Source organism: Solea senegalensis, linkage group LG18, assembly GCF_019176455.1.
Source record: "Solea senegalensis isolate Sse05_10M linkage group LG18, IFAPA_SoseM_1, whole genome shotgun sequence".
Classification (NCBI taxonomy): Eukaryota; Metazoa; Chordata; class Actinopteri; order Pleuronectiformes; family Soleidae; genus Solea; species Solea senegalensis.
Window position 1 is genome coordinate 10,309,802 of NC_058041.1, and position 25,084 is coordinate 10,334,885.

A 25,084-nucleotide genomic window follows, 5' to 3' on the forward strand; every position below is an offset into this window, starting at 1 on the left:
TTTTTTGTTGAGTAAAGGTGGTGATCGATTACAATATGGAAATAATCATTTACGTGAGTATTTTTATGTAGTCGAATGACATGTCAGTGAAATGGGACAGGCCATAACCAAGTGGAAAGGTACCTTAGCATGTGACTGAAGGGTTGCTGTTCCAGGTCTCTGCCAGGTCAAGAGTTGAGGTACCCTTGAGCAAAATCCCCAATCCCCATTGCTCATTATTAACTGGACACTCCAAATCAGTGTCTCTCTCAATCCTGATCCTGAGGACCCACTGCCCTGCATGTTTTAGATGTTTCCCTGCTCCGACACAACTGCTTCAAATGGTCAGCTCGTCAACAAGCTCTGCAAAGCTCTGGTGACGAAGCATTCATTTGAATCAGGTGTGCTGGAGCAAGGAAACGCAGGGAAAACATGCAGGGCAGTGGGTCCTAAGGATTGAGTGACACAGCTCTAAATTTACCCCATCCACAGGGGGGCGTCACATCACATGTACTCCTTGAGCTGATACCAAGCCTGGATAAATGGGTGCATTGCATTAGAAAGAGCATCTGGCGAAAATATCTCTGCATATCAAATACATGGGGTGACCCCTAATGAGGGAGAAGCCAAACAAAAGTAGATGAACGTCGGTGAAGATGCATGAAAGTAAAATGATGTAGTTATTGTCAATGAGTTATATTTGTCAAATAATATTTGCATAACATAATGAATCATGTTGTCATAAAGCCTACTTCTCTGATAGGTGGTAGAGGTACTGCAGTAAGAAGAAACGTGAGATACTGAAACTGACCTTTCGGTTAAAGTGTGTGTGTGTGCGTGCATGTGTGTGTGTGCGTGTGCATATTTAGAGGCCAAAAGGTAAAAAGTTGAACACGTTCTCACGAGAACTTTGTCTTCACTGTCTAATCAGGAAGCTGTGGCTTTGACTTGCTTCTGCTCATATCGCATCATCAGCACTAAAATACGCACAGTGTGTGTGTGCTGTGTGTGTGTGTGTGCTGTGTATTGTGTCTGATTTGACAGTCAGACGTCACCCCACGTGTCAGGTGGCCCAGACGGAAACCCCAAAGGAAGTAGGGTCAGGAGCACAGCGGTCAGGAAAAAAGTCAGACAACCTGGTTTCATCAACATACATGAATTTCAGCTCTTGGTGTACACCACTGTCAACTGTCGACTGTTGATCAATGTCTACACCTTGAACTTTCAGCTTTCCTCTAGGAAGTCAGAAGTGGTGCTACTGCAACCTTTATGCAAAAAAGAGTCTGTGTAACATTGCGGTTAGTAAGGCTACAGAAATCAGGGACTTTTGAGTGTGGCTTGCAGCACTGCAGATAATTAAGATGGCGAACATTTGCTTAAAAAGGGCTCAGGAGAAACAGTTCTGTGCAAGAAAAAAGGCTGTAGTTTTATTGACCAAAATGCGACCCAAGAATAAGCAAAGATCCCTGGAAGATTTCACAAAAGTATAAACAAATTAAAAAAAACAAAACAATGAGTCACAAGTTTTTATTGTAATAAAATTTAGTTTGATCAAAAACCACTGGCAGGTATTCACAGAAGAAGGTAGAAGAGGTTACCGGATGAAAGGTAATCAAACTATTTCTGTTACTCCAGTGTCAGCTATCTGTTGACAGTCTGGTCCACAGACAGCTGCAGGGACGGCTCCTCCACTCCACTGTAAGACACAGTAACACTGCACTGAACTACAGTATATTTCACTATAAAGCCTGAAAAATGTTTGTTTTATGCAGTGGATTAGATTGTATGAAGGTAGTTTCACAAAACACTGTACTGTAACTGTGCATGTGCACACACCTGAGGACGTAGGTAACACAGAGGATGCTCAGTGGCTGGTGGGAGCTGCGTCTAGACTTGGAGGGTCGCACCGAGGGGATGACGGCGCTGTGACTCTCCACCCAAACATAACCTCCACCTCTCACCAGCATCCTGTACTGACTGCTGACTGACTGACTCTTCCAACACACTGCAGAGAGAGAGACACACAGGGAGGGAAATCATGTATATACAGGTGTGTGTAGAGAGAGTGTGTGTGTGTGTGTGTGTGTTTGTGTCACCACTCACAGTTCAGATGATTCTGTGTCAGACAGTTTGTGTCCAGCACGTGACAGAGGTCATAGATGGAACGGCCCAGCAGCTCCTCAGGACTGTAGCCTAACAGCAAAGTCACTCTGTACAACAAACACAATGCAGCGATGTGGATTTATTTTTACTGTTCACTCTAACATAGTCTTCAAGAACGTGTTAATGATTCAAATGTGCTCTTAGAGGTGTAAAATCTATGCACAGACCTAATAAGAATAGTGTTACATTGAAAAGTCACTTGGTTTTAATTCTTCCGAACACTGTAGACATCTCAATATTCCGCTTGACATATTTGGCGTCTGTCTAAACTTCTTTAGAGTTTAAGATAATAAATGATTGAATCATAAAAAACATCTAAACTGAAGCTATGTTAATCCAGTGGATGCAAGTGAAACTGTGTCCATCATATGAGTGCAGTGCCGTGTTGTCTGTGTTTTGTTTGTAACCAAAAAAAAGTCGTTGTTGTTGAGTTGAATGATTTCCCTTCGGTTTGTTCTGAGTAATGTCAGGATATGCAGAACTGCAAACGAAATTACAACTCCTCCTTGTTCCATGACATACAAAACCATTCACCCGGTGTTTAGCTGCGGATGTTTCAACAACAACTTTCACTGTGACTGTGTCCTAACCGCTCATTCATACTAAACTACCTACTAGTTATTAAAAATGTACAGATTGTTTTTTGTTGTTTTATAAACCAAAGATTTGAGCTGCTTGTGAATGTGAGGATATGTGTAAATCACCTCTGGTCACAGTATGTGAACCGCATGTCCATGCTGTGCTGGCTGGTGAAGGTGTGTGTGCTGAGGAGTGTGTGCGAGAGGGGCAGAGGTCGGCAGGTCAGCAGCAGACAGGAGGCCGAGGAGGGAGAGGCACAGACATTCAGCCGGCCCCGACAGTGCAGAACCTAAAACCACGCAGTTTCATTACAAACTCAGCAAAGACATTCCATCAGAGAATTCTTGATGCTCCATTATGTTCGCCAGCATTACTGATTCTCGCCAACCTTCCACGTGGCTGTTTTAAGGTGGCTACTTCTTCCTCTGTTTGTCAGACCGCTTTTAATCCTCATGACAAAGTCCCTCTTTGCATCGCACCAGACGTCCTCTAACAAAAACAAGCATAAAACATAACAGTAAAAGATGTTTAAATCAGTAAATTACTCCAAAAAATATTGAACATCTGACAAAATGTCCACACACAGAGACACACCTGCCATTAGACGCAGATTGTTTCTGATTTCTTCCAGGTCACAGGGATGAGCGAAGTCAAAGATATTGTGTCCCATCAACTCAGTCTGTCAGAAAACAAATGATATATAAATATTATTTACTAAATAAACGTGTGTATTCTTGTATTTGTTGCTTTGTGAGGACCAAAAAACGTATAAACTATACAGTGTTTAGGACATTTAGTCTGGTTTTCATATCTTTAAAGGGCTTTTTCAGGGTTCAGACCTGGTTTTAGGGTTAGAATTGTTTTAGGTTAGGATTAGGCATCTAAGTGTGATGGTCAAGGTCAGGGTAAGAGCGCTATATGAGCCCTTTGTGAAATAAATAAAACAATGTTTGGATTTCATGTAGTTCATGCTTCAAGAAAAACTGCTGCTTCATGTACACATGACTTCATTTCAGTGTCGTAAATATCTCCAAACATAAGACGTGACGTGTATTTTTAGTTGCCCAAATATTAAAACACTTTTATTCTTCATCTTGATCTCTAAACAAGAGGTGTCTGTGAGCTGTCTTTCGAAGCTACAAGGAGCCACCGCAGTGGGGCTGAAGAGCCACATGTGGCTCTAGAGCCTCAGGTTGTAGACCCCCAGGCTAGGGGATGCATTACGTCTATGATGTTCCTCACTTTGAATGCTGTGCAAACATGTGTGTGCGTGTGAATGTTTGTATAAACCTGTGTCAAGCCCATGTATTTGTTGACGTTGTCAGACAAGTAGATGACGTCCCCCCCAGTGGACAGGACCATCAGAAACCCATCCAGGATGCTCAGATACATATTTGTCTCCTCTTTCTCCGCATGGCCCCATCCTCCGTCACACATTTGCTGTTCCTCTCCATTGCCCAGGGACCGTCCGTATTTTGAGGCTGCATGACTGGTCTCTGCGTTAGTCCAAGTGTTCACTGGAACAGCAAAAGGAAGGAAATGAATGCAAAAATGCAACAGAAGTTGTTCACTGCATGCAAAATATACACTAAAATAACTTAAATACTTAAATAACATATGGAATCTATCATGTACAGTGTATATAGAATAAATGGATGAAATGTGTCCAATTAATTGAATGGTTCATTTGAATTATTTTAAAATAATGCATTTATGGAATCACTCAATCGTGACCAGAACACTGATGTGTGTATATTGACTTCAGTTACCTTTGAACAGCGTGTGCATGCGTATGTAGCTGATGGTGAGACGAATGATGGACGGCTTGTCCAGGTTTGCTTGGACAGACGGTTGGACGGGCAGCAGGCGAGACAGATCTCCAAACACATCAGACTCCACTTGCCGTCTCCTTTTGGCCGCCTCGCGACTAATGGCCCTGCAGAGGTCCACAAGAATCCAATCTTAGAGACATTTATGAAGATATTATACAGTAAAATGACTTTATGTAAAATAAAGACACCATGTAATGCAAATGCTTTGTCACAAACATGCTATACGCCACCATCTGAATATAATATCACTATCAATTCTGTATTTGTGTATTAGGAAATATGATACCAGTTCAAATTATAACCAGTTTAAAATACAATACTTACAGTAGTTTTGAGACAATTGTGTGTCAGTGACGAAATTAAATTATATTAATTCAAAAATGCATTATTTATAATTGTCAACTTTGTATTTGTTATACTTTTTTCTCTCTTATCAATGCTGCAGATTAAAAAAAGGAATATCTTCCAAAACCTTAACTTTGAAAGAAACTTATTTTCTAGATTTGCAGACACAATGACTTTTTCTCAACATGTAGAGAAAGCCTTTAAGTTAGAAAATCTCCACTTTTAGCTTTTTGTCTGTGTGTTTCCAATAGATCACATTTTATAGAGGAAATTTTATTTATCTTACTGAATATCCTCATGTAGATTTGAGCAGCTGCTCAACATTCAACATTTAAGTTAAAAAGTCAACCCAACATGTAAATAAATATATATTCAAAAGAGAGACACACTGTCAAAAAGCCACGTGCAGCTGTACCTTCTCCTCTCCTTGTCGGCTGTCATCGTGTCCAACAGGCAACTCTCTCCACTGTCATGATGAACGTTGGCTCAGAAAAAGAAAAGAAGGCGGCAGCAGGAGTTCACAGCACAGCAGGAGATCTCCCCACTACACTTTGCACCATCACAGGCAGCGTAATTAATCAGAGGCAATTAGTGGCGCCAAATGTCACAAGGCAAGTGGTCCCCTACAGCACAGATGACTTCATCAGACTCCCCAGCAATCATCTCCTCTCCTCTGTCAATGTGCATCACATACAGTAGAGGCACCCAATATGGAGAGCACTGATAGGCCACCTGACCTACCCCCTCCTCCACCCTCTCCTCTCTGCTTCTCCCTCTCTTTCACAGAGGTTCAAGCATCCTTTAAGACCTGCCTCTGAGCAGCAGCAGCAGCGGCAGATGAGGTTTAACGCAAAGGAAAAATCATAATAATAATATACAGTAACTGAAAAAAAAATAGATCAAATGAACAGAGAAGGAGGTGGGGAAGAAGACACAGAGGAGTTGGGGAGTAACGTCGACAGCTCAGTGTTTTATTGGAATCAGACCAGACAGGACTAGCCTGGCTGTTGCACTACATTTTGGCACAGAGTAAATTAAAGAAGTGTGACCAGGAACAGCCTTACATCTGGGTGCATGAAGCTTCACTACACTCTGACTCTACTGCACACAGAGCAACCAGCTCACCTTCAGATCACTCTACAGTACGCGCAACAGTCCTTCTGTATGTGTGTGTGTGTGTGTAAGAAAAACAGTGAGAAGAGGAGGGAGAGGTACGAGAGAGAGAGAGAGAGAGAGAGAGAGAGAGAGTCTGTATGTGGTGTTTTGTGTGAGTGTGTTTGAAATGTGAGGTAATTCAGCTGCTGGTTCTCCAAATTTCATTTTACCCAACTGTAACAGACCTATAATAGTATATAGTATGATACACAAAGGTTTCCTCCAGATACACTTTACAATAATAATAATAATAATAATAATAATAATAACAATAACAATAACAATAACGATAAAAAAGAGAGAGAGAGCAATAAGAAAGCCATTCTTGAAAAAAAGCAAAAGTCAGAGAAGCAAGTGGTTTTTTGGCTGAGCGAGACAGCTGATAGAGGTAAAGGGGAAAAGGGGAATTGGTGCTTTTGAGGGGGAGAGGGAGGGAAGGGGCTCTGAAAACACTGATGGTAACTACAGAAATGCCGAGGACAAAAATTCACACACTTGACAGAAATAAAGATGCATTCACACACAAAAAAATGTACATTCACAGAAGAGAAAAAAAAACGCCCACAGGCCAGCACATTCTCGCCGGCGGGAGCGACGCGGACTCTGAAACTAGCAGATGGATGCGATAGCTGAAAAAAACGTGCTTTTCACTGCTACACGGGCCACCCGTAACACTCTGCTCCACATAATTAGTTCAATAGCCTGTATCTTGTATGCTCGACATTCACTTTGTACACAGAGGAAAAGGAGGACAAGATGAAAGCAAGATTACAGTCATACAACGATCAGACCACAACCCAACACAAATAAAAACATTTTGAGGGAAGAAAAAAAAAAAAAGGGTGGGGACAAAAATAACACGTGAAAAAAATAAAATATATAGATAGTCAGGGTATTGCACAAAGGGTATTTGGCCCTAGCTGGTCCACATTAAGGACAGTAATAACACAGGTGGGTGCTTGTCCATGCGCCACGATTCTCCTTTACTAGCAGACAATACCAACACAATACAGCCACTCAACACAGGCTATATACAGAGCTCTGCACCCAGCACCGACAGTCCACATGTATACAGGTGCTGGGGAGAGAAGCAGAGTGTGTGTGCGTGTGTGTGTGTGTGTAGTGTTTGTGTGCGTGCATATGCAGTAGCCTGTAGGTATGTGAAAGCGTGTGAAAACTTGAGATTGTTGAGTGTGTGTGTGTGTGTGTGTCTGTGTGAGATCCTGTGCTATATTTGTGCACATGGGAATGTGTGCGATTGCATGTGCAGGTGATTGAATTCATGTTCATATTCATATACATATACATCATAATTCATAATAAACCCAGGCAACAAGAACAACACAATGCAAGTAAAGAATATTCCAAAAACAACAACAACCAATAGCTTCAAAGTAAAGGATTGTGTGTGTGTGTGTGTGTGTGTGTGTGTGTGTATTCATGTGTGTATGTTGTCTAAAGGGATTTATGGTTCTAGTGTCAGTATGTGTGTACTTGTGTTTGCCAGGTTTTAAAGTTGTGTGCTGTGTGTGTGTGTGCATGCATGTGTCTGTGTTTTTGTGTGTGTGTGTGTTAGGTCTGTGTTTCCTCAGGGGCGCAGTAGGAGAAGTCCTTGAACTCCTCTTGGTTAATCTGTCGGATGATGGCCTCGTCTGTCGGCGTCAGCACGGGGTCTTCCTTAGTGAAGTCCTGGTCAAAGTTATTCACATCTCGCTTTGTCTTCTACATTGGACACACACACACAGAAAAGCAGAGAGAGTGAGGGGGAGTGGATGTCTAAGAAAAGAAAGTTTGCCACATTCTAGTATCATGAAAGTGATGTTAGAGCGACACCTCCTGATTATTAAGAGTTACTGCACTGTTTGCACATTATGATAAACAAACAAACACACTATCACACTAGTTATAACACTGATTTTACTGTACGTGTTGGAGCTTTTAGTATTTAGCTGCTGGTTTATCATTAATTACACATTTTTCTTATTTATTACTGATGTGATGTCATTCCAAAGCATACAAAATAAGGCTAAATGACTTTGAATAAATATCTAACTGCAATTATTTTAACAGGAGTTTTTGATTGCGATATGATTTGCGATATCAGAGGAATGATCACTGATCAATGATCAGAGGGAATCATTTTCATTCAAAAAACAATAAAACAATTAAAATAATTCTGTAAATCTGTGGAAAAACAAAGATGTTCCCTTCAGACTGTAGAATAAGATGTTTATAGACTAAGACAATAATTAATCTAAAATGATATTCTGACACACATTTAGACTTAAACCAGTTTGAAAATTGCAGTAGACTATATTGCGATTTTGATAAAATCTCGATAAATTGTTCAGGCCTAATACAAAATAACAAAAAATCATGTTAAATTAAACAAAATATAGCTAATGTTACATATGTAGAATGACAAGACCTTTTTTTAAGTAATACAAACACACAAAACTAAGAAATACTGTAAAACCTAAGTTTCTTCCCATGGTGCAATAGTGGTCGTATGATTAAGTTTAGTTTGACTTTTGTATTTTTATTTCTATAGATTCCACAACAGTAGTTTAAAAGCTGTAAACCACAGTGCAACAGAAACAAATGTAGGAATTATGTAAAGTAAGCTGAAGGTTGTAATATTTTCTTCAGATTTACAGTTTTGTAGGGAGTTAATACGTCAGTATATATACGTTTGTGTGTGTTTCTTACAATTCGGGGTTTAAAGGGTGGTTTGACTTTTCTCTGCTCCAGCAGGACCCAGTCAATCTCTCTGAAGAAGGGATGAGTCTTGATGGCCTCCTCACAACCTTGGCTCACTACGCAGCCCAGACGCTTGGCCGGGTTCTTGGTCATGAACTACACACACACACACACACAGAGACACACAAAAAAAAGCATTACACACTTTGAGATTAACCTGTCTGACAAAAACAAACCCTTTTTAAAAAAGAGGCTTCCAGTCGAGGTTTCATGCATAAAATAATGAGGACAAAAACAGGATGAAGGGATGAGCAAAAAAGCATTTCAGCGCTAATAATAGAGCTGAGGCATTAATGGCTCTGTGAACGATACAAACAAAGTGGTGTAATGGCAGAGAGATGAAACAGGTCAGCAGAGGGCTGGTTTGTTCCACCATCACATCACTGCAGTTGGAGCACTGTGTCATTTACTGTGGTTTCATGATGCCACTGTTAATACTTTATCCTTTTTTGACTGACTTTTTTTGTTCTTCGCTGCATCCGAGAAGCATGTGTTAATTGCACTGTAAATGAGTGTGATTCACTCCGAAGAGAAAAAGTGTGATATGAAGATCACAGGAGAGTGATAAACACCTTAAACTAATGAGTGAAACCATTCTGCGTGACGTGGTATCTCTTCACAAAGACGCTTTAAAATGTGCTCAAATTGTAATGTGAGTTTCATTAAACAAAGCATACAGCCCGGGCCAGCTAATAATAAGATAATCTAGTTGGTTAATAAATTAATATTTACCATTTAAAAACAGGGATGCTGTATTCTGTCTCCTCCTCTGTGTTCCAAACCTTTTCCTCCTTCCTCCTCTCATAACATTTTCCTCCTATTCCATCTGTGGAACTAAGTGCACAAGTTGACTTTTTCCTTACTTCATAGGAGAAAATCATGGTGAGCAAAATAAAGCCTTTTTTGAGGTGCTATATTATCAAAGTCCCTATCCATTTTTTTCTCATCCATTTTAGGATGTGGAGTACTTAGGGAATTCCCTGCCCTCTGCATCTGCTGGCAATTCCTTTGCCCTCTCTGAGAAAGGCGTTCGTTTTGCCATCACACGTACGAGAGTCGGACATTTTAGTTGGCTATAATGCATGACGCTGAAATTAAGTGTCTCCTGCTCATACTCAGACTCTCTGACAGGGCAGCGAGCGAGCACCTCCCACTCCACTGTGACTGTCATCTGTCGAGTCACAGTCGTCACAGATACCCCCAAAAATCTGAGTGTAACCTGTTCTGTCCTCTGCAGAACACGAAAGATAAATGCCCCATTTGCAAACACAAAAATAAGGAAACCACAAACAACTAAATATAAATAATAAATGACCACATAAATCATAAGATAAAGGTTTTGTTCACATCCTCACAGTGACACTTTGTTTTGTTTGAGTGTTGGGGGGAAATAAACCCCAAAGAAGTCATACAATACATGATCTGATCGACTGAATTCAATTATACACTAATTTAACTATTTTCCCATGATGTCCTTAAGCACCAGCAAGACTCAGTGATGAAGAGGATGAGAATATCTCTATGTGTCTCTATGTGGGGACGACACGTACCGCTCGCAGGATAGAAACAGCCTCTTTGCTGAGCCACACAGGATACAGGACGTCGTCATGGAGAATTGACTCGAACAAGTCGTCTTCATTATCAGCTTCAAACGGAGGCTGTCCGGCCATCATTTCATACATCAGCACGCCCAGGGCCCACCAGTCCACCGACGCTCCGTACTCCAGCTCCTGCAGGATCTGGATTTAACAGAGGGACTCAGTTATATAGAGCGATTTTCTTGGAAAAATGATGTGGTCCACAATTTTAGATAATAACACTAAAGCAGATGTCTAAAGAGACCTGAATGTTGTAGAAATGTGGTCATAGTACGGCAGACCATACACATTTATTTTCAAGACAATCTTTATGGCATAATGAGTCATCACACAATGAGTCAATGGATAACTTTAATTAAAAACATTCAATGTATGGGACATATGACCTCTACTCGAAGATTACAGAAGATAAAGGCGATGCTCTCTAGGAAAATTAGGACACACACCTTTAACAAAAGGTCATAATTTACTCTCTGTTTAAGAATGTTTCCATTAATGTAAACAAGGATAAAACAGTCAATGTTTCTGACAACTTACTTTTAAAGTTCTACTGAAACAAAGTTACAGAGCTCGACATGCAGGTTGGACAGTATTTGAACATGTGCCACTCAGGAAATGACATTTTAACAGGATGAAACTTTTAGATGAGGTGGGGGTTTTAAGAAAATAATACTTCACTTCCAACCATCTCTTTATAAAATATTTATATTTATCCACATTGAAATGTAACCAAACCCCTGAGTCCCTTTTTTCCAGGTGAAAACCGGTTTATATGGGTATCTAGTAATGTTTCACCTTCTTAACTGGCTTTCTTAGTCCATGCTTGGTGTCACTGGTACACGCTTTTGTCACCTTGTTGTCTAGTCAGCACTGTTGGAAACTACATATATGTAGATCTTAGGGGTGTAAGAATTATTTATTTAATATTTCAATGTGTCATACTGCTTGGACTCTTTGAAGCGCTGTATCACAATGTACTGGAAATACTGTTGACAGTGGATTTGTGTTGTCTTCTTGTTTTTTTTGTTTTTTTATTGTTTATGCATTTAACATAGCTATTTTTATTATTCCACTTTTCCTTAAAATAGACAATTTTGTGGAGGAAAATAAATGGCAATAAATCGTCGCTCCTGTATCGGGACGTGTATCGCGTCACCGGACTCTCGCCAACACACAGTTCAGCTCACCTCCGGAGCGATGTAGTCGGGTGTGCCACAGAAGGTGGTGGTGGTCACTCCGTTCATGATGCCTTCTTTGCACATGCCAAAGTCTGCCAGCTTACAGTGTCCCTCGGCGTCCAACAAAATGTTATCGAGCTTCAGATCCCTGCAAGCGAGCGAGAGAGAGAGAGAGACGGAGACAATGAGCACCATCTGGTTTCCACAGCAGTCGTGCTCACTGCGAAAAAGTGAGCATGCGATGTGAGAAAAACCCACGAGAATCATTGCGTTATGCAATTAAAGCAGTGTCATACACCTTCTGGTGTGCTGTGTCCAACTAATGAACTTTCACACGCGAATGAAATTCCAGGATAGTCCAAAAGTTCTTCAACTAAGTTATCCATTCAACAAAAAAAGAAATCAAACCTATTTCCAGCTGTAGAGTGTCTTTATATTTGTAGCTAGACAGACTTATTAGTCCCTTTGTTAATACAGCACCACAACATTTAACATCTATCCCACACATCAGCAACACCTATTACAAACGACAACCATTCATTTCACAAATAGACCTATTACAGCGCTCTACATATTCTAAAATGCCTCCTAACACACAGAGCCGTCCGGCACAAATGATCTGTGAGGTCATAAGCACTAAACAGGGGCTGTGCAGTTCTGCAGTTGTTCAGCCATCTTACCGGGATATGGTGACAATTTTATGCATTGTTTTCTTTTTAAGAGATGAAAAACAAAATGTGGCCATAAAAGAGCTGCTGCAGGTGTGTACCTGTAGATGACCCCATTACGGTGCAGGAACATGAGGGCTGAGGTGACTTCGGCAGCGTAGAACCGAGAGCGAGGCTCATCAAACTTCCTGGATCGCTGAATCTGGAACATTAGGTCTCCACCGTTCACATATTCCATTACAAAGAACAAACGGTCCTGCAGTCAGGGAAAGACAAACAGGTATGAGACTGAGAAAACAGAGATTAACTATCAAGTCAGTGTGTTTGTGTGCTGTCTGGCTCGCTCTCTCTCTCTACCCGTGTCTGGAAGCAGCAGTAGAGCTGAGTGAGGTAGGGGTGTCGGCGGGCGAGGGCCAGGATCCGCTTCTCGGTCATGGTGCAGTCTACGTCATCGTCCTGCAGGATCACGTCCTTCTTCAAAACTTTGACAGCATAAACCTCCTCTGTCCCCTTCAGCTCTGCCAGCATCACCTGAGAGGGAGAAGACGAGGAGGAGGAAGATGAAGAAGGTGCTGTTCTTGTGAAGTCACTATACTCATTATCGTAAAACTCCTCACTTCCCGTTTTCCGTGCGACACGAGTTTTAAACATAGCTGTACTAAGAAATACAGAGTCATTGTGTGAACTCATTTGACTGTGTTTGTATTTAACACACTACAGTTTTAACAAAGTCAATTCATTATAAATAGTAGGTGAATTCCTTAACGTATGAATGTATTCATCCATCCATTTTCTACCACTTTATCCTCCACTTGAGGGTCACGGGAAGTGCTGTGCTCGCCAGCCCATCCCACCAGCACACCTATGGTCAATTTAGAGTGTCCAATTTGCCTAAAACCTGCATGTTTGTGGACTGTGGGAGGAAACTTGGAGAAAGCCCACGCACACACAGAACATGCAAACTCCATGCAGATGTATGCATTTACATTAATAATATTGTCACCGTTTCCTGTTTTCTACTGCATTTGCATTTGAGTAGTGAGCGGTTTGTGTTAGCTGAAGTAACACTTCAGAAACAACTTCTGTCATTGTACGAGTGTCTATTCTTGTGACATCTTCAGCTAATCCAATGACTATGAATAACACTGAACAGGGTGTTAAAAGAACAACAGCAGCAGCAGCAAAACAGTCTCTACAATAAAAGTTCATCAGCAGCCGATGAGTAAACACCGACGCCTTTGCCGCCGCACCTTGCCGAAGCTGCCTTTGCCGAGAACCTTGATGAAGTTGAAGTCCTTCAGGGTCCTTCTCTGACTCTGTCCGTTCTCCCTGCCTGCCGACGAGGACGTGGAGGAAGAGGAGGTGGTGGAGGAGGAAGAGGAGGAGGAGTGTTGGGGTCCCTGCTGGTCGAGCGAAAGCGAGTCCTGCAGGCGCTCCAACTCTGCCAAGTCTGTGGGCGTCAGCGGAAGAGCAGATCAGACATCAGTGAAAACAGCCTGACTGCACTTTTTCCTGTCACTGTTTGGTTCAGAATAATTCACAGTTTGTCAACAATTTCTCTCCGATAACCTTTCAAATTTGTTTCCCCTCCTCTGTTATAACCTGAGAAGACTCAGTGAGAGTGTCTCTGAGCAGAGGGCTTACACAGGAGCTGTAACTGGCAGTGTGTTCATCATAGCTTGGCTCAGTAAAAAAACAAAAAAAAGTGGGAATCCTTCCACCACAGAAAAAGTTAACTTTCATTTCAGAGCACGATGACTAAGTAACAAATGGTGGTGGGTGGCGGGGGATAAGTCCTACTCTAGGTAAATCATGCTTATAGTCTCATCTAAAAGGACAATGTTAGTACCTTTATTTAAAAAAAAAAAAAAGGGAAATAATATTATTACTGAAATCAAATGACCGTGTCTTGCTGATAACATTAACACAGTAAAACTGCATGCTGGTAAAAACATCTCAGAGGGCTTTGAAATGTCTCTGTGTTTGTGTCAGATCTGTGTCGTATGATGCTGTGTGTGTGTGTGTGTGTGTGTGTGTGTGTGGTGTTCAGTGTTACCCTGCTGTGAGGGGGAGGTGGGGACAGCTGGCTGGCTGAAGCTGTTCTCCTCAGTCTGAGTGAGCTCAGGAGGAGACTGAGGAGGGTCCTGCCCTGGAGTCAACTGCAGAGAGAGAGAGACAACATGACCGTTCCTTCGAGCTCTTCAAAAACCCGCATCGGGAGTCACTGCGACATTAATCTCACGTTCTCTTCTTCAACCCTTGCGTCACCTAATATGGTTATCTTAGCTAATCAGAGGCTCTCAGCTGTATGAGTGTGGTATCACTTGTCTCACATAAAGCCTGATGTACACATGTGTCGTATAAATAAAACTGTACGTTACAGTCCAGTAACAACATGGCAATCATTTGGTAATTATGGTAGCAACCATCTTATTTTCAGTGCTATTTCCAGCTTGGAAATGATAATAATGGTGCGGTAATAACAACAACAATACCTTGTTATTTCTCAGGTCACATCCAGGTAAAAGCTTGGTAAAGAGACTTACTACAGGCTACGATGAATGTGATACCTTCACATCAAATTGTTTGGGAATCACAGGGTGCCTCATGATAGGATACCAATAATATCACGATACAATGATTCTGTGATAATCAATATATTGCAAGACAATCAATATAGCGATGCATCACGATATAAAACGAAACGTTCTAGTTATCCTCCCTTATGTCTCACACACGCATTTTCCTTTGCCGTTTCTTATAGTGATAAGATAGTTATTGCTATACAGCTACCATATTTATTACCCACACCACTTTTAAATGTGTTGAGTGACAGAAATGGACAGAAGGTTTTTACACTTTCTTCTCGTGCCATGCACCTGTTAGCATTTGCAGTCGTCGTGTTGTGCAATGTGATTTGCACAACACAACGAGCAAAACAGGCAAATAAAATAGATGTGCACACAAACACAAGCTGACAGACGGATACACTGATCAGGGTGATAAAAGTACATTACATTACATTACATGTCATTTAGCAGACGCTTTTATCCAAAGCGACTTACAGTTGAATTGAGTACAATCAGCTAGGGGTGGAATCGAACACTGATCAGGGTGATAACATGTAACTGAGAGAGCCAGCTGGAGCACAGAGTGTACACCGTTGAGAAAACTGAAAACCTTTTGCAAAAAACATAAACTGAAAACTCTTTTGAGTTTGATGTAAAACACATGTACCTTGCATAATCACAGTAAAAATGTGTATATTTCTTAAGTTATATATCAGTTTTTTTGGAAATTGAAAGCTGTAATAATGCAAATATCTTCATGAATAAACAAGTTACCTTCCTCCTGCGCTGCGCCGTGTTGGAGATCTTGTCAGGCGTGACTCCCAGGTCAGACAGCACCTTAGCAATTCCTCGGGCGTCCACGCCGCAGTTAGGAGCTACATTTTTCTCGCACCGCCTGTGCACATTCATCTTACACACTGCGAAAAAGAGCAAAAACTCCTGAGTGGGTTCAGGTGACACCAAGGAAGCTATTCTGACTCAAACACGTTTGTTTTGCAGTTACATCCATCAGACAGTGAAACACTGTAGGTCATGACTGTTCATATTGTTGTTGTTTTTTACTTTGTACAGGTGATGTATTAATAAAATACCTTAGAACACACACTGAAGGTTATCGAAGAATACGATTGATGCTGCTGTTGAATTTATTACAACCACAACATTGTTTGTTCTATTTATTTTATTTACATGCCTAGTCTAACCTAACTCACTCCATTCATCCAGTTTTCAAGGATTGGCTAGATTAGCTATATATATGCTTTATTATTGGTTTTTTTTTATTGTTGTTTTCATCTTCAATTGCTACTTATGAGTGAAACAGTCGTCCTTCAGGACAAACCAGCTGTCGATCAGTCTGTTAGATTTCGCTTCTGGTTCAAATCCCCACAGTGAAATGATTCTTCCTCAAAAACAGTCCACAGCATAATATCTGCTGTCATATTCATCTTTAACAATTTCCTCAGAAGACAGTGGAACTGCAGGTGTGTATATGAATATGTAGGAGGATGAGGTCATGCCCTGGATGTATATACATCCTTATAGATCAGCACCAGGCAGCTACAATCTGTGTTTACCTTTAGTCTCAACAGACTCAGAAACAAGCGATTGATTATTGACTAATACATCAGACCTATTTGTAAAACTATTGATACAGTTCATAAAAAACAAAATGAGATTTCTCAAATTGTGTGCTGACATTTCTTAATAAACAACTAGTCTTAACAAAATCAAATGAAAATGAAAATCAATTAAGGTACATCTGGACTATCATGGACATATTAGTTGTATTATCACTCACCTTTGCACTGCAGGCCCTGCCTCATGAGGCCCCACAGCAGAGAACCACAGTGGTCACAGAAGGTGGGGACCTTGTAGTTGTGGATACTGAACTTATGGGGTATGTTAACACTGAACCGCTGTGAACCCACCTACAGAGAGAGACACACACACACACATACATACAAAGGTGTTGGTAATAAATTATGGCAGGAATAAAACATGTTTCTCAAGTGCGTGCAGTGTACACGTTACCAAAGAAACCCGGATTATAAACAAAAGGCCTGAATGGGGGTTTTTGTCCACGAGTACATAGTTGAGTCAGTACGTGTTCATGCTCAGTTAAGTCGAACTATGGTCGACGAACACGCCATTTACTTGAACTGTTCTCCTTGTCCCAGTACATGAGCACGAGTAGGGAATCAATTTATAGACTGAAGTGTGTCTGCCTCTGCTAGGCGAGGCGGCAATCCGCCCCCTCTTTCAGCTTGTAGTATTAGGTGGTTTCCCATTTATCTTGCTAGTCTTACTCCCATCCATGAACTTAAAAATATGACATGATTTAAGCTGACACAGCCGTAAACCGGCCTCCTTGTCAGTTCAACAGAATTTCACCATGGTTTTCGAACATACACAACATAAATTAGTAGCTCGACTGCCAATCACACAACTTCGATTTAGTTCTTAAAATCAATACTTGTTTTGTTCTAATGTCATGTAAACACACTGAATGTGTGTATTTATGGTAAACATGTTTGTGTGTCGGTGTGCATGTGTGCATGTGTGCATGTGTGCAGTAACCTGAAATAAGTTTTATGTAATAAGGGTTAGAACTGGGGGACATGCGTCCTCAGACTGATCAGATCTGAGGACACGTTCAGGATGGATTGGGAGCGTTCAAACGTCAGCTCACTCAGGATGAATGTTATAACATTAGGGAAGACATTTACTTATTAACACATAATGCTAAAGAGAGAGGTGTGTTTTTGTGCGTGTGTGTTCACCTCCTCCGGTGTGTCCTCCTGCTTCTTCATCCCAGCACATTTGGTGATGATGAGCTCGTGACAGCGCTTATGAACGACACATGTGCACACTGGAAGCAGAGCATCAAAGAGAGAGATAGTGAGAGTTTGTCATAGTGAGATTCTTTCTTCTTTTTTTTAAATGATTTTTCCTTGTCTATGTTCATAGAAAAGCTAGGAGAGAGAAATAAAAGGGGTGGTCCCATCATTCTGACGCAAAACCGAATTAGTATGTGAGCCAACTGACCTTATTAAAGGTGTCAGGTATTGTGACTCATCTGCTTTAAATGTCAGTATAAAAATTTAACACACACTTTTTGCTCTATTTTACTTTAGGGTTCCATTTTCAGAATTCTGCGTGGATCTAAAATGTGAAATTGTGATCGAAAAGTCGGAAGACACGAAGAGTAAAAATACGCTCCGTGTTGCAGGGACAGTGTGAATATCGTCAGCCGTACTGATTAAAATAGAAGCAGACCAGGGATCCGTTTCAAAAATGTCATTTGCAAGCACAACTCGCAAGCTGATCGCAACTGCTCTGCCAGTGTCACGTTTGCCAAAAAAAAAGTGAAACTTTCACAGAGTAGATACTGTAATATATCTGTATATATCTGCTCATAATGACAGACAGACAGACACATGTAGACACAATCAACAAAGGTAGAAGTATAAAAAAGGGTGATGTGTAGCAGTAAATGATTAGATTAAATAATTAGAGTCACCTTATCTCTCGCTCCATCTTAATCTAATTTCACCATACCAGTGTGTGAAGTATATGTGAGGAAGAGGGGGACGATGGGAGAGCAAATTATCTTATTGGGAATAAACCGGCCTACTGTGAAAAGTCTGTAGCTGACTTTGCGTCGAGCAATACACCACTGTATTTTAATGTTGGCGATAACGGTGATACTTCTACTACTACAACTAGCTCAGTATTTTCTCAGGTGGTACCTGGTATAAAATGTTTCTCAACGACTGCACAAGAGGACCAACAATTCAACACACATCTACCAACAAATATAGGATGTGTCGAAAAACGCAGTTTCGTAACTGTCTCCGCGTGTCGGGCGATGGTGGGTACAGCCCAAATCACAGCTGTCATTCAGTGAGACGTAATCCCTCTTGTGTTCCCATCGCACTTAAATAATAAATGATGTGTAATGTTACCTGAGAAATTGGAAGCGGTCAGAGAAAAGTACTCACCCTGACACTGGTATCCCTGCTTCCCCAGCACGCCCCTATCACACCACACACACACACACACAGGAGTTTGCATTTCAGTGAAGTTGCTTTAACGAAACATGACATTACATCAATTAGCATGTGTGTGTATGTGTGTGTGTTTTCTACCATATAAAATCTCTGCAGTGTGAGCAGTAGGTCGGTTGTCTCAGATAGGTGGCCATGAACTTGTGTCCGTTGACTTGATGGACGCGTCGTCGGACGGCGCCCTGTCTTCGGCGCGGGCCGATCCTCTCTCGAAACACTCGCTCCTCATTGTCGTTGGTTCCCGAGGCTGTGGAGTGAGCAGAGAAACACATGACTTTCAATGAATGTTAGATTTTATTTTTAAACTTCTGGGTGAGTTTCAGATGAGGATTCTCACACACACAGAAGGATTCACACTACAGAAGTTTTCTAATGTCCATCCGTTTTTCCCTCCTGATACAGCTTGTCCAAATAAGGGCCATTTGCATCATGCTGCTCAAGATGTTTAATCATTCAACGGCCTCTCATCTTCCGTTTCCCCCCTCCTCCCTCCCTCCCTCCCTCCTCACAAACACCCCACACCTACCTAGGCCTATGCATACGTATGTGCATGTGCATACTATTTATACTTTCATGTGTGGGCACTAAAACGAAGGACAGCATAATAAAACACTCCTCCTCAGCGAGCAACATCCAACCAGTCGTTCCCTTTCTCTCTGCATCTCCCCACAAAGATAAATGATTTCCGAGGGTAACCTTAAGACAAGAGAACCACCTCCACTCTCACTCCCACACACGCGCACTCCTTCTCTCTGCGCTCCTGTCCTAGTTTGCTATTCTTCCCCTCTCCCTCCATCTCTCTCCTGGGTGCGTTATAGATGTAGTTACTGCAGAGCCTCTCCAGAGTTTGATTACAGACAGGAGGTCTAGGGACCGTGTGTGTGTGTGTGTGTGTGTGTGGGTGTGTGTGTGTTAGTGTTAGTGTGAGACAGTGGTGTTGTTGAGGGAGGTGGGGGAGAGGGGGGGGGTTAAACAGGCCATTAGTGGGATCACTTTGTTTTACATAATACATCATCCATCTGTCCAGGACAGCATCACATATTGCAGACAAAGATGCAGTGGCTAGGACTGTTGCCTCACAGCGAGAAGGTCACCGGTACGGATCCCGGTTTGACCCGAGTGTCTTTGAATGTTCTGGTTTGTTCCCACAGTTCAAAAACAAGCACATTGGACCTAAGTGAGAGTGTGAGAGTGAATGGCTGTCCATCCCTGTATGTTGGACTGGTGACTTGCCCACGGTCGCCTGTTGTCAGCTGGGATTGGAGGATGTAGAGGATGAAGCAGTAGAAAATGAATGAATGAACAAACACACACACCCAAACACATTCTTAGTAAGAACTTAGACACAATGCATTCCCTAACCTCTTACCCTAACCTTAACCTAAACCTAATACTATCCAAACCCTAAAACCAAGTCTTAACCCAGAAAAAGCTCTTTTAAAGTGTGGCAGAACATGAGGGTTTAGAAGAGTTCTGGTCCTCGTAAAGATGTATGTACAAGTACACACACAAACAGACGTGCTGACAAGGAGGGGGTGATAAGGCGTATCAACGGTTAGGAGTGATCGTCGTGGAGACAGACGTACTCTGGACCCACCTGGGAACTGGCTGTCCAGTGAACACACACACACAGACACACACACACACGTGGGTAGACAGAGCATCCGATCTGACACAAATATGCAGATAACCAGCAGAGAGAGCAGAGGAAACACTGAACTACAGATGGTGGTATAAACAAATATGACATCAAAATGAACAACAATATCACTCTGGCAGGAGCCCATCTGCCTCTTAAATGATGAATGAGACTACACATAGAGGTGTGTGCACAGCAAAAACTGCTCACATTAACTCAAGAACATGAAAAAAAAAGTTCCCTAAATCATGATAACAGCAGCTGGAGGGAGGAAGGAAGGTTGTGGCTGAAATTGAAGCAGCTTCTCAGATGTTAAGAATGATTGCAGGTGCTTTTCAAAACATTCATGCGCTACACAGGAAGTGATTTCTTTAGCGCGGAGACAGGTGGAGGCAAGAGCGACTTTGTGCTCGTAAAGTGACGGCAAAAAACAAAAAGGAGTGCCCACAAAAAAGTTTTCATGCTGCTGCTGCATACACACAAACGCTCCCTCACACAAGTCGGATTAGAATGGATTAAGGATACACAGCAAACAAATAATGTCACATTGTTTCTGTTCACTATGACAAAACGGAGACAGAATGAAAAAAACGTTGTCAACAACAACAACAACAACAAATCACAGCAGCTTTGAAGGGAACAGAAAAGAATGAAGACGGAGAGGGGACTGCAGAGGATCAGATTAGGTTGGATTATTATTATTTACTTCTTAAAACCAACAGATGCAGAGGGATGGAGAGGAAAGAAGGAGGAGAGGACTAGAACATGTCCTTCCAACGTCTGAAGCTGCAGAGAACAGATTGCACCAGGGGAAAAAATAAATCTGCTAAAAATACCACCTCTTCCTCTAGTTTCTACTTCTCACCCTGTATCTCTGCATCCCTCCTATCTATGAGTTTGCACACACACACACACAAACACACCATTTGTTTTTATGAGCACGCATTAACATGACGAGCACTCAAGTCAGCTGAACTCAGAGAGGAAGTTCAGGAGTGGGTGTAGTGTGGGTCGAGAGGTCACAACAGAGAGTCCAATCATTGATGAGGAGGGCAAGACACGCACGCCTGAGACTGTGTGTGTGTGTGTGTGTAATCCGTGGCTCAATCTCACCTACTATTCTGAGAATCCACTAACTCTCTACTGCCCTCTTTATCTGTCCTTATGCGAGGAAACTACGTTCACCTGCCACTTTATCATGTGCACCCGCTCGAACTCTTGTCAAAAACAACACAAATATATAATCAGCCAATCTCGAAGCAGAAACTCAATGCCTTCAAACTGGGGTTCAAGCTGAGCAGGGAGAATGAGGAAGAAAGGTGATCGAAGTCATTTCAAACATGGCATCCATGGTTGCTGGTGCCAGACAAGTATACGTGAGTATTTCAGAAACTTCTGATCTACTGGGATTTTCACACACAACCATCTCTGCAGAGAATTGTCAGAAACAAGAGAAGAGCTGCGGTTCTCTTGAGGCAGATTGACAGACTCGTCCTTGTAGCAGATGGACACCGAATGTGGCAGTTGAGTGTATATTACTATATACATACAGACTTTCAGTGGAAAGACAGCGAGCGGCTTCTATATATAACCAGGTGCGAGGATGCACAGGTGCAAGTGAGAATCGCTCTTCTCGGCACACCATGCGAGCCAGCGTAAGTGTGCAGAGCTTATTTCCACGTTTAATGAATACAAACAAGCTAAGGTGATGGAGGAAAAAAGAGAACGAGAGAGAGAGAGATGGAGATTTTTCTACAAATTCTGTTTGGTAGATTTCTAGGCCTCGGGCTTCATATTTGGCCTATTACACAGACATTTTCCCACTGTATCCTGTGGCCTCAAGTTCCAATAGCACAACGTGGCAGTGAGAGCAGAGGATAAAAGAACAGTGTGTTAAATCACGAGCCACTTAGACGCAGACAAATGAGGTTGTGAACCATTATCATATTATCTCAATGTTGTACTGTTCTTACCAGGCTTTATCACAGTGGTGACACACCTTCAAAAAGACTCTGTATAGTCAGAAGTAGCTGCAGAATCAGCTGATTATTCTCAGCAGGTTTCAGCCACTACACATCCTCTATTAGATTGTTTTCATTTGATATATCGTCACTAAAAAGATGAATTATAGCCACTTTAAGCATATCGTAAAAAAAACAATTGTGGAAATTCAGAGTTAACTAAGGGCTTAAAGTAATAATAATAATAATAATAATAATAATAAAGTGTCAAATAAATCTGGTTTATTTTCATTTTCTCCTGCACGATTCTCTGCATCAGAATAAGAGTTGTTAAAGAACGTAACTAAAGCATTCACCAATAAACCAATAAGTGGTCATATAACTACATGTAATTATTTAAACATGCAAACATACTTTCTTACTTTGTCTCACTCTCACTTATCACTTATCAATCTTGTTTCAGGCCACAGGAGGTTGACGTTATTTTGATTTTGATTTGTTAATGTTTTAGTTGCAAAAGATCCCTTTATATTCCACCGTACGCTACCTGTACCCGACAGCCGTTAACAATTACTGGCTGAACACAGAGCAGTTAAGAGCTAAACAGCTGGAGAGTTCCACCAGGAGCTCCAGGAAACTGAAACCAGATGTAGGAGGACAATCTAAATGAATCCTCGAAATGAACAGTAACGTGGCTTTGTGAGACTGTGTTTGCCAACAGAACAGCGTCATCATATCATCCTCATGAGGTAAATCTGGACGTAGTGTTACAGTTACAGCAAACACGACAAATAAAAAGATCAAGTTATTTTTCTTGAAACTATATGTCTATTTTTTACTCCATAATATCAGCATGTATGTGTGTTAAACCACTCTCTTATTCTCTCTTTCTGTGTTTACAGTAGAAGAGCGGTGCATCACTGTGGTGGTGCTGGTGGTGGTGGTGGTCTTACCCTCCGTGGAGGATCCAGACAGATCAATGATCACATGCACTTTCCCCTCTGGTTCCAGGTCAATCTGTGCAGGCAAAGACAGAGAAACAGAGTAAATAATTAAGGGACGACGCAGATAAACAGTGGATGCAGCACAATCAAACACACCATTTCACATGAGGAGGTCAGGCGCTTGACCACCGTTACACTTCTCCCAAAGACCTGCGCCAATATCAGCATTAAAGTCATCATCATTATCAGAACTATTTTAATTGCTTTCCTCAGCATCATTACTGTAGTCCCCGTTTACCCCTGATGTTAACATAACACAACAACTGCATCTCTGCATGGAGCTTTCCCATTGTCTTGTCTTAACAGACCTGACAAACGCAGGAAGATAAAGTGATGCAGCTGCAGCAACACGACATTTTCATAAGGACTTTTATTCTCTTTTATTAAGACAGTAATGCATCGTGGGAACATAATTATCTGAATTTTAATCCATGTGAGAGAAACTAATCACGCCAAGAAGAGCACCACAGCAGAAGAATACAAAAGTTTGGTTACATAACTTAATGCCATCTTTTAAATTCTGTATCAGATCCAGATATAAATACCTGGAAAATTGAGAAATAATTATACTATATGGCCACTGTAGCATTCCTTAACAGATGAACATTATTATCTGAGTGAATCCACGTAAAAGAGAAACAAATCACACTCAATGTTAAAAGTAGATCAAACTATCATCATCATGTTTAAAAAAAAATATTTAATAAATATTATTTTTTATAAATAAAAAATTGTCAAAAGAAAATTAATTTGGGTAATTGCACACATTTTTAAAGAAATAAAGAAAAAGAAAATTCAGATGATGACAATTGATTTTGACAATAAAGATGCCAAAAATAAGGAGAAAGGTCAACTCACAGCTCAAATAATATGACATATTATTTGAATATACAGCACTGTGCAAAGAAGTGGTTGGTCCTATATGTTAATAAACCGTCTCCTTGAGTTTAACTCTTACAACATGCGTATGTAATGCTCAAGTATATCTTGAATAACGGCATAATAGATCTGATCAGATCAGATATTTGTCAACATGAAACAGTAGTACTACTAAGTAATATACTTATAAACGTGACACTTTAATAAGTGAAGTTTTTTGGTGTCATTTTAAAACTGCATACCTGTTTCCCATATTTTCTGGATGTGTTCCAATAAAGCGATTGAGAAATAATTATACGATATGGCCACATTAGCATTCCTTAACAGATATCTTACAACAGCCCCTCCCTGTTCTGCAGGATATTGCATAGTTATAATGCCCTCACAGTAATACATATCGTGGTAACATATTCCATTAAAGTTATAATAGTAAATCATTATTAAATAGCTGTTAAGCCGTTGAGATACGTGGGTCATATTTATTCCTGTTTTCTCCACATTAAGGTCAATCTAAGGTCATACTGTTCTTCCTGTCTTTCGGGCTGTACCTATTCTGCCTTTAATTCTCCGCAGAAGAAAAGAAAAAAGAAATAAATATTAGCCTCTAATCGCTAATATGATGTTACTATGAGCCAAAATGAAAAAATAGAAAATAGAATACTCTGCATTATATTTAAAAGTATAAAATGTATTCATTATTGCTTGTA

At 41.1% G+C, this 25,084-nt stretch overlaps 2 protein-coding genes across 2 annotated transcripts in view; both read right to left on the minus strand.

Annotated features, from left to right (window-relative positions):
* Window positions 1–1,509: 1,509 nt before the first annotated feature.
* epas1a (endothelial PAS domain protein 1a) lies at window positions 1,510–6,108 on the minus strand. Its single transcript, XM_044013748.1, has 9 exons — window positions 5,314–6,108; window positions 4,491–4,657; window positions 4,012–4,238; window positions 3,316–3,400; window positions 3,110–3,210; window positions 2,847–3,010; window positions 2,083–2,189; window positions 1,816–1,984; window positions 1,510–1,675 (listed from the first exon to the last, which is right to left on the minus strand). The coding sequence occupies exons 1-9, from the start codon at window positions 5,337–5,339 to the stop codon at window positions 1,621–1,623; spliced, it is 1,101 nt and encodes a 366-aa protein (XP_043869683.1). The 5' UTR covers window positions 5,340–6,108; the 3' UTR covers window positions 1,510–1,620.
* Window positions 6,109–6,582: 474 nt separating this feature from the next.
* prkcea (protein kinase C, epsilon a) overlaps window positions 6,583–25,084 on the minus strand; it is a 35,852-nt gene continuing 17,350 nt past the window's right edge. The window contains exons 2-15 of the mRNA XM_044013747.1: window positions 23,448–23,511; window positions 18,976–19,141; window positions 18,829–18,863; window positions 17,608–17,696; window positions 16,626–16,755; window positions 15,602–15,744; window positions 14,314–14,416; window positions 13,508–13,707; window positions 12,615–12,788; window positions 12,359–12,513; window positions 11,599–11,737; window positions 10,364–10,552; window positions 8,763–8,909; window positions 6,583–7,775 (exon numbers count right to left, since the gene is read on the minus strand). Coding sequence (XP_043869682.1) covers window positions 7,626–7,775; window positions 8,763–8,909; window positions 10,364–10,552; window positions 11,599–11,737; window positions 12,359–12,513; window positions 12,615–12,788; window positions 13,508–13,707; window positions 14,314–14,416; window positions 15,602–15,744; window positions 16,626–16,755; window positions 17,608–17,696; window positions 18,829–18,863; window positions 18,976–19,141; window positions 23,448–23,511 — 1,884 coding nt within the window. The 3' untranslated portion in view covers window positions 6,583–7,625. The remainder of the gene's footprint in view (window positions 7,776–8,762; window positions 8,910–10,363; window positions 10,553–11,598; window positions 11,738–12,358; window positions 12,514–12,614; window positions 12,789–13,507; window positions 13,708–14,313; window positions 14,417–15,601; window positions 15,745–16,625; window positions 16,756–17,607; window positions 17,697–18,828; window positions 18,864–18,975; window positions 19,142–23,447; window positions 23,512–25,084) is intronic.

Excerpts from the sequence above, each read along its gene's own strand:
- epas1a (XM_044013748.1), bottom strand. The coding sequence starts at position 5,339 with ATGACAGCCGACAAGGAGAGGAGAAG. Across the intron at positions 4,239-4,490 it reads CATGCACACGCTGTTCAAAG|TGAACACTTGGACTAACGCA; the intron begins GTAACTGAAGTC and ends TTGCTGTTCCAG. Across the intron at positions 1,985-2,082 it reads GACACAGAATCATCTGAACT|TGTGTTGGAAGAGTCAGTCA; the intron begins GTGAGTGGTGAC and ends CTCTCTCTGCAG.